The 9,803-nt window shown below is 49.6% G+C and overlaps 1 protein-coding gene across 1 annotated transcript in view; it reads left to right on the top strand.

Annotated features, from left to right (window-relative positions):
- Positions 1-1,212: 1,212 nt before the first annotated feature.
- UBASH3B (ubiquitin associated and SH3 domain containing B) overlaps positions 1,213-9,803 on the top strand; it is a 47,328-nt gene continuing 38,737 nt past the window's right edge. Inside the window, exon 1 of the mRNA XM_015884154.2 lies at positions 1,213-1,567. Coding sequence (XP_015739640.1) covers positions 1,404-1,567 — 164 coding nt within the window. The 5' untranslated portion in view covers positions 1,213-1,403. The remainder of the gene's footprint in view (positions 1,568-9,803) is intronic.

Below are 9,803 nucleotides of genomic sequence, written 5' to 3'. Positions count from 1 at the left end.
GGAGGAAGCATTATTTCAAGGAATACATTCCAATGCAAAAAGCCTCACCTTGATCCAATGCAGAGGCACTCACCAAGGTTGCAAAGACCTGAGGCTGCTCCAGCAGGCCTGAAAAGCCATTCCATGCAGGTATGCAGCTTAGGAACTTCAACACTGCATTATATGGATTTCTTAATTGAATCTGGAGCAGCCAGAGGAAAGGGATTCTCATCTGGGCAAAGTCCTTGGAAGCTGCATCCATAACAAATTGCATTTCTGTTCTTACTTCCTGACTGACTAATACAGATGGAGCAAAAAAAGCACACAGAAGTGAGGCACGTTGACTTAAGTCAAAACACAGCAACCCTCTCCTCCCTCATAGGTTCTGATGGTGTGAATTCCTGGATATTGTTCAGATTCTGGAAGGTTTTGGGAAGGTGTGAAGGCTGGGTCAGTACCTCACCTCTGGATAACAGCAGGAAAGAAGGTGCTTCATTGATACAACAAACCAGCAATGATAGGGATAGGTTTGTCACTGCCAACACTGCTTCCTGCTCCAGCATAAATTGTTGCACTTGAAAGAACAGCATCTTCACTGCTTTTATTTGTGTGCAGGGCTGTGTGCTCTCAATGCTCCCTGCCTTCCTGGGTGCTCAGCAGGGTGGACCTGTCTGCCTTCAGATGGAGGAACTGGGGCAGGGGGGGATGTGGAAGAAAGGCAAAGGAGAGGTGAGAGGAGGAGGAGGAGGAGGATAACTCTTGAAGCTCTCCAAGGGGGAATTCCGAAGCCACATACTGCGTGTGATGGCCTGGAGAGGGCCGTGGAGGATGCAGAAACCCAGGATGGTGATAGAAAATTCGGAGCGCAACTCTGTTGCCTCTAACTAGATCTGCTTCAAAGCTCCGTGCTCTCACAGCTCATCCAGCGGCACAGAGACCTGGAACCCCACAGCCCCAGAGTTCCGAGATCACCCAACCTCCCCCATGTGCTGCCTCTTCCCGGAGGAAAGAGGAGCATCGCGCAGAGCTCTTTCCTCCGGGAAAATAAAGAAAGAAATAAACAAATAAGAAAACAAAAATAATAGTGCCCACCTTCCCCGCTTTCCACAAGGCAACCGGCGCTCTTCCAGCAACCCAGAGAACCCCTCCACCCCCTTTCCTCCTCCTCCTCCCCCCTCTTCCATCCCTTAGCGGAGCCCGCGGCGCCGGGCGGCGGCTTTAAGAGCGGGGGCGGGCTGAGCGGGGCCGCGGTGCGGGCATTCGGCTCCCCGAGCTCCGGAGCGGCCGCCGGGTGCGCACGTGTGGCCCCGGGGCCGCGGAGCAGCGCGGAGCGGAGGAGGGCGCAGCCCCTCGGCCCTGCCCCGACCGCGGCCCCTGTTGGGGCGCTGCGGTGTGCATGGCCCTGCGAGGCCGGCGATGGCTGCATGATGGCCCAGCGCGGGCAGCCCGCACCGCACGCCATGGCTGCCAAAGAGGAGCTGTACAGCAAAGTCATCCCCCGGCGGAACCGGCAGCACCGAGCGGGGACCATCAAACACGGCTCGTCGCTGGAGATCCTGCTGTCAATGGGTTTCCCCAAAGCTCGGGCGTAAGTCTCCGCGAGGCTCCTTTCCCCCCCCCCCCTTTTCGTTTTTCCCCGTCGCGGAGATGCGCGCTCGGAGCCGGGCTGGGGGCTGCGCACAACCGGGGCTCTCGGGGCCCTCTTGGGCGGGGATGCTGCGGCCGAGCGGAGCCGTGGGGCCGCTGCGGATCCTGGAGGGTGGCGGAGGGGGAGCGGAGGGTCCCGGGCGCAGGTGGGCTCCAGCGCCGCTGTAAGATCGGGGTCACAGCGGAGCGATGCTTCGGTCCCCCCTGGCTGAATGCAGAGCCCGTTCCTGCGCTCTGAGCGCTGCCTGGGCACCGTGCGTTACACACAAGAAGGGAAGGAGATAGAGAAGATGTCAGTAGTGCGAAGTGGAAGGGTTTTCTGGTCTAATATAGTGATGTCCCGCTCTAATTTTCCTGCTCGTGCTTTAAATGAATGAGGCAGCAACGTAATGATAGCTTAACTATCCTGGTTTAAATATAGTGACTCCTAAAGTGGGACTGTGAGTTAGGAGGGAAATGAGATGGGGTGGGGGGGATTTGGATGTTTCCTTGATCTGCTTAAGTTTCCCTGTTGCTGCTGATGCCAGTCAGAAGTCATTGGGTTTTATTCAGACATCCCTGTGTGGTTTTTGTCCATAAATACAGAGACACACACACTCAGTCCTAAGGACAAATGTCAGGCTGCTGTGGACCTGCTGGCACAGCCATCAAGTCCCGTGCGTGCTTTCCATTGTCCTACTTATGCTCCTTCTGCCTGTCAGTGATCTGCAGTCATGTACGGAAAACCAACGTGTACGGCACTTACAGACAATGCCTGCAAATGAAGATAGTACGAAAGTGGTGACTTCATGCTCTGTGCTTGTTGGGAAAAACAGATGTGCAGCTTCCAGAGTAGCTGGAGAGAGAAGGAGGTTGAGTGTGAATGGAAGTGGCTGTTACCTGTGCAACAGTGCCGTCACAGCTGGCAGGCAGCCCTGGTTGCACCTCACTGCGTGCTGAGGAGCTCTGTGTATGGTTTATACTCCTGCCTAAGGAAACTCCAATATTTGATAAAAATGAAACCAAAGCTTCATGTGTATAGAATAGGAAAGGTTAAACACGGAATGCAAAGCAGAGAGAGGGGAGAAATATCCCCTGCTGCAAGGAATGCTCATTGGAAATGCCACCAGGCAGCGGGGTAGATTGTCTGGATACTAAATCCAGGATACTGTGCTGTAACCCTGCTGGACAACGTGCCTGTCTGCTGGGACGGGTCTGCTTTCCCCATCTGAAGGAGCTCGCAGTGCCCTGTTCCAGCCTGCTGGAAATCCTGCAAATAATTCATCTCTGAAGTTCACATAAGTAGCAAAACAGAAATAACAGCAGACAACCTGGCTCTGACACCGAGGGTGAGCTCAGAAGGGTGAGAAGGGCAACAAGGAAGCAGGACCTGCCCCAAGGGGCTCTGCTGCCTTCTAACTCCTGCCACATCGCTGTGCTGTGTAAATGCAGGAGATAGCCAAGTTGCTAAGGAGGCAAAACACCATCTCCCCCAGAGACACGGCGGCATAACAGCCTTAGCAGAGAGCCCTGGTGAGTCTTGGCCCAAAGTTCTCCTGCCCATTCTGCATCCCAAAGCTGGGATAACGGCAGGCAGTGGGGAGCTGGGTGAAGCAGGGCTGCAGCCAGGCTGGCACTGTACAGGGGTGACCATCTGCTCCAAAGCCTTGTGACAACAGAGCTCCGAGCTGTCTGACTCGTCTGCCAGGCATGATGCTGAGGGCCATCACTGCTGGCAGCAGCCGGGCTCCTGGCACCTCCCTGGGCTGCATGGCACAGCTGGGCCAGGGGATGTGCTTGGAGATGGCATGAGTGCTGCTTTCAGGTGACACCTGGTATTGAGAGCGTGCTGAGACACTGCCCAGCATCCACTCTTCCTATCCCTCAGCTTCCAATTCCAGCAATTTCAGGTACTTCCTACCACAGGTCAGAAAGAGACCTCAAGGTTTCCCTACTCTGTCCATCTCTTTTCCTCCTTCCCAGCAGCAGCTGCAGTTCAGCTGAGCTGCTGTGAGCTACAGTGCGGTGCAATGCAAACTGGGGGCATCACCTCTGGATGGCAGTTGCTGAAACCACTGCACTACATCAGCATTTCGGGCTGTTGCTGTGAGAGCTATTTGTTGGGCTTTTCCTCTGAGCACAGGTTCATTATTTTTTCATTTTGTAATTAGCCCATTACATTACGTACTGTTAAGTCACAAAGGAGACCGTCCTGATCTCAAATAGTTCCTGACTGAAGCCAGGAAGGAGGGCAGAGGTGATGTTATCATTGCCATTTTGCAACTTGGGCACTCAGGCAAACATTCTACCCAAGGTTACACACCAGTCCAAGCAGATCCTCAGCGTCTCAAGACCCTCAACACAACCACATCTTCTTCTAGAAAGGGATTTCACATGGCTGTCGTTTCCCAGCAGTCCCAACAGTTGCACTCATTTGTTATGGGTCTGCTGCCAGTGCTCGCACACACAGCTCTGGTCTGGCTGCCTGCATCCCCCATTGCTGCTAGTCCTCTTATACATACTGATAGCCTTCTTGAGAGCAAGCACAAGAGAAGCACTATGTCATTTACAGGCCATTGAAACCATAGGGGAACAACCAGGTAGTTGTATGAGTTTCATGTCACAGCTGAAGCTCCTCCAAGCCATCCTCAGGAACAGAAAGTCAGAAATTTAATATGAGTAGAAATCCTGCCTTCTGTGTCTTACTGTGTGCATACATATATATGAACACGTAACATTTAGAATGTTTCTTGTGGTTGTGAACTCAAGCCACAGCCTTGTGTGCTGTTTCAGAAGAGAACTGGACATGGAGAAATGAAGATAAGTGTCAGGCCCCTGTCGTTACTCAAGCTAGGTAAATCACCATCCACAAGCAGAACGCTGAAATTGCAGCCTTGGTGCTGTTTTGGTTGCCAGGCTCTGTGTGATAAGCCTAAGAGATAAGTGCTGTTTGTGACACAAGCGACAATGCTTTGCAGAACGGAGCTGATGTTCCTTCCCATCATCTCAGCCTGAAGCACTGCAGCCATCCCTGCAGACAGGCTGCCCATAACCATGGATCACATCACAGTGCTGCATTCCTGAGCAGGTCTGAGGCGCTGGGCATAACTGCAAACACTTCTCGCTCTCAAAGCTCACACAGCCAGGAATGTGACACAGCCACCCGGGATCCAACTTCACCACTTCCATGTGTTACACGTTTCCTTCCTCCTCCTTCCCACAGAGCATCACCTGGGTGTAACTCCACACTCACATACATAGAGAGGCATCAGCTCATCGAGCTGCACCGCATCTTCTCAGTCCCCAACCAGAACAGAGCCGGTCTGATTTACTTCCCAGTAACTACAAGAATTTAGGACTATTAATTTCATTATTCTCTACGAGAAGAAGTTCAAGTCCAGTTTACAAACGCCGATTTCTTCTCCTGTGTTTTGAAAATGTTTTCTCGGCTGCTAAAACATGTTTTGCCTAGTAACAGGCTTAGCAACATAGCAGTATTGCAGCAGGAAGGCTGTGAAATCCCTCGCTCCTCCAGGGTTTGTGATGGATTTGGGAAAATACTGAGCACACAAACAAGTGCTGCAGATAATCTTTGGATTTTGAAGTGGTTTCTGTTCCTTCTGTTCCTTCAGGGTGTTAACCTGCAAAATACTCTTAGCTGAAATTCATCTCACCACAATGGGCCAGCCCAAAACACGGGCAGCACACAGGGCTCCAGTCAAGCCCAAGCTTGGCATTTTCATGATTCATAGTGACCTGTGTTGGCCCGGGGGATGGAGGGGAACTGCATCTCATGTGAAGAAATGGACTTTGAATGCTTTGAAGGCTGTATTGAAAGTGCGTTTCCAAGCTTGTTAACAGCTCTGGAGGAAATCTTCAGCTTCCAAACAGAAGATCTGCACATTGTTGCCCCAGTGGCCGAAGCAGAAGCCTTCTCCAATGCCCTCCATGCTCATCTTTAAGGCAGTGACTGAAATCTTCCTGAAGAGCTGGGAACCCACAGCTCTGCCCACGCTGGGGTTTAATGGATGGGATTCTGCACTGTAACATGAGCAACAGTTTGAGCAATTAAATGCTCTCGTTCGTGTATCGCAGTTCCTAGGGTCAGCACCAAGGTCTCTGAGCAATTGTACATCTGTGCTGGAAGGGATCCAACAGGTCTGCAGCACACCGTGGAGCAAGGATAGGGATGGAGTTAGCAGCTGCCAGGAAGGTGCGCTGGAGGAGAGCTTGAGCACACACACATTTGGGACCAGGTCCCGTGGCTGCTCTGCATATGGATTTTTTCTTTTTCATTGGCTTTGTTGCAGATTTCTGCTGTGGGACTGAGAATGTTTCTGCAGAGTTCAGGTTGTTATGTACTCCATGTGTTTGGTGCAGGGAGATCTCTATCAGATTGCTCATTTCTTTAAAGATATTAAGTGATAAAACACAGAGGATTCCTGACGTTCAGTGTTCCTCTGGAAGCTGAGTTAAGCTGGAAACCATAGCAAGGCTGGCACTTGTACCTCAGTCTGCAGAGTTTCTGTATATTAGCTTAACCACAAGGCTTGGGTATCTGGTCTCAGTATAACACCTATATCCTATTTGTATAAAGTTTTCATACGGAGAGAGATCTGACTGAAGAAGTCATTTCATGATCGGGTCTCAATCTAAAGGGTAGTGGCAACACCACCTCAGTCATTCAGGATATTCAGATATTCAGATATTCAGGACTGCCATTCATCATATCTGACAGCTGGGAGAGCAGAACAATCAGATATTCAGGGCTCATATCATCAAAGAAATGCTCCTGCCATAACACTGAGGGAGCTGCTCAGGAGCACAGCATCCCTGCACACAGACTGCTCATGGTGCAGCCAAGGTCAGCATGTCACTGCACTGCCTGCTGCATCAGCATTCACTGCACAGAAGGCAAACTTGCATGTGTTCAAGAGGAGAAACAAGAACCCTACAGTGCCTTCAGCCACTGTGCTTTGCTGGGATTTCAAATCTAAGTAGCATCATTGTGTGCAACGAGTTCCTGGTTCCATGGCAAGTCAGCCAGAGGACAGCTATCCCCATGTTTCTGTGCTTCTCAGGGCTGTCTAACTTCAGACAGAGTTGTTAGAAACCTTCCTGGGTCCTGAATACATTGTGGGTTTTGGTATTAAAATGACCTGGTGACAACAAAACACTTTGCATGTTGACATGGCTCTGTGATGATGCTGCATCCCTGAGCCAGCCCTGCCTCACGAGCTGCTGTACAGACACACTGTCAGACCTAGAGGGAATTCCATCCTCTGAGAGGTTTTAAGCATAAGTTTCCAAACCAAAACTGAATGCTTTTGAATGCTGCTAACCCTGCTGGCTCCTCTGAGGCTTGGGTTTTCAAGGCACCTCTGATGGTGAATCAGCCTCCCAAGTCCTGTGTGCGCTTGCAAATGCTTCCCTAGGTTTAACTGGTGCTCATAGTGGATGCACAGCGTGTGCTCTGTGACTGCAAAAAGAATAGAGACATCCGTGTGTGTGTCTGTAATGCACCAGCCTAATTATCCTCAACAAGAAGAGTCATCAAAAGAGCTGTAGTTCAGCAGCTGACAGCGTTTTGGATTCCATCACCAAGACTCTCTGCAGGCTTTGTGCATTACAATGGGGTGCACCATGGTGCTTGTGTTTTACTCACCACTGTATAAACAGACCTGAAAAGAATAGGCCTTGGCTTCCCTGGGCATTATTCTGTCCCTGCCATCACCAGCACAAAGGCTGAATTTAGAGAGAAGTGTAAATTGGAAGGGAAAAAAAAAGGAACTGCAAGAAATAATAGGATGGGTTGAGGGAATTACACACTGGAGCTATAAGTAATAGGAGAGTCGGAGAGAGTAGATGTCACCAGAGAGGAGGATGGGGAGAGGAAGAGGAGAGCACCATCCTCACCTCCTGCTGCCAGGCACCAGCCCCAGCATGGCCCCAACTTCTGTTACTCCTGGTTGTTACCCCTGCTCACAGTGAGTTAAACTGATGGGTGACATTCGTAGCTGTGTAAGAATGCCAGTGCTATCAACAGCTGCTCTGAAACAAGCACCGTTCCTATTCTACAGCCAGCAAAATTGAAAACGAGACCATACATCAAGTCGCCTGATGCCAGAGAAGGCACCTTAATGAACGCTTGCCATCCACTCAAGACAAAGGGTGCTCCAGGACTGCAGACTAAATGGTGTCAATGATGTCCTGCTCCCTTGTTCCACTACGATATTGAATTTATTCTTTGCAATCGATATTTCTTTCTGAGAGCGGCTGCCAACTCTTAGCAAGTGTCAGATCACGATGCATTACCCACGGATAAGTTGCAGTCAGTTCTCCCAGGCGCAGTTCAAAGAAATCTCAAGCTAAACAAGAATTGGATCAGGTTCATATTTACTCTGGTCCACAGGCGATGCAAGCAAGCCTTGGGATAAATGTGAATTACAGCTGCACCTTATGAGACACATTTATATTCCCTTCACAGCCTCTTCAGCCCCCCACAGAGGAGCTGCATCATAAATGCGTTCACGTTCTAAAGGGCAAAGCCTTCCAGTAGCATCAGTCAGCAAAGCACCACTGACTTTGTTGGAGCAATGCTTACACACACCAACTGAGGGTCTCACCCAGCCATAACCCGACTTCCATTGCTACAAAAGCTTCCTTAAGGGAGATATTGCCTTTACACCCTTCACATAACACACACATGGAGCCCATGTGTAAGTAAGAATCACTATCAAGGCCTCTGGGGGAACAACAGAAATTTGGGGTCGTCCCCTATGGCAGCTCACTGCTATATTGGGGCTACAGGGCTCCATCACAAAGACTGAGCTGAAGTGGCACAGGAGAGCTGATGCTGTTCTAAGCCTCACTTTGGTTTCATAAAAGCAATGCCATTACAGGAAAGGAAAATCAAACACACACACATGTACTATTTCCTTTCTTCTCCCTGAAGCAAAATGTTCTGCTTGCCAAAGGAAATGTCAGCATTTATCCAAATTCTCCATCTCATCATCCAGCATCCCACACAGGTCCATCAGATGCCACTTCAGATAGAGGAACTCACTTCCCATGGAGACCCTCTTTGTGGTCAGTGTCTCTTTCTGACTCCCACCACTTCCTGCCCCAAAGCTGCTGAATACAGAAGTGAGAAAAGGGGCACTAAAAATGAGTTCAGTAATAGACATGAAATGTGATTCCTTAGGTTAAGTGTAAGTAACAAGGGAAGAACTCTTGGAGCATGCTGCTTTATCTTTTGCTTACTTGTAACCCATTAGTTTTGAGTATCGGGGACGTGCAGTCACTTTATTTGTGGAATATCTTTCTAATGACAAAAGCATTTGAAGCAGTTGAGTAATTTAGTTGACATTATGCAAATGGCATTGAGTGTTGTGACTAGATAATTGCCCCTTTGTTTCAAGGTACGCGTCAAAGCAGAGACAAGTTCTCAGTTGGAATGAAAATTCCCCCCAAATACTCCTTTTTCACTCATTTGCTGTTGCTATTGATGGTCTGGGTTAGAAGTGGTGAATTTCAGGAGCATCCAGGCAGCCCTGGGCACATTTATAACCTCTGCTAGAGGAGGGTTAGGGTGTTTTAATTGATATTACCCAAACCTCAAGTGCATGGCTGGCTCATACCTGCGGTGTTCTGCTGCATTCATACAGAACTTAATAGAAAGAAGAGGCTCACACTGTAGCCATTCAGGTTAACCTTTCTTTTTGCTTAAGATTTTCTAAGCACGCAGAGGCAAGGGGATCTCACATCTAAATGAAGAGCTTTCTTTAAAGACGTAGATTGCATTGTAGGACATGAGAAGCAATAATCAAAGGAAGTTCTTCGTTCTCATTATCAGTTCTCGCCGTCTCACTTCTCACAGTACAGCACTTCTGTGTCTGACGCACAGCCCCTCTCAATTCCCTTCATTAGAGACCAAAGCCGGTCTGCCTCTCATCACTGCAGCCTTTGCACAGCCTCCAATCACTTCCCCAACTCAGTGTGGATTCTGCCTTTACTTTGCCACAAGTCATTTTCCAACCTAGCGAAAGGCACGGCTCCTTTCCCTCAAAAATCAATTGCTGTCAAAGCTCTTCTTTGTCCTGCCTCATTCAGACTGTATTGACTTGAAGAGGAATCATTCCCTTGGATTCAGCAGACTTTGAATTGGATTGTGAGCATTGATTTTCTTCCCTCACTCA

This window comes from Coturnix japonica, chromosome 24 (genome assembly GCF_001577835.2).
Source record: "Coturnix japonica isolate 7356 chromosome 24, Coturnix japonica 2.1, whole genome shotgun sequence".
Taxonomy (NCBI): Eukaryota; Metazoa; Chordata; class Aves; order Galliformes; family Phasianidae; genus Coturnix; species Coturnix japonica.
Note: the sequence above shows the minus strand (reverse complement) of the source record. Positions and strands in the feature narration are given on the sequence as shown.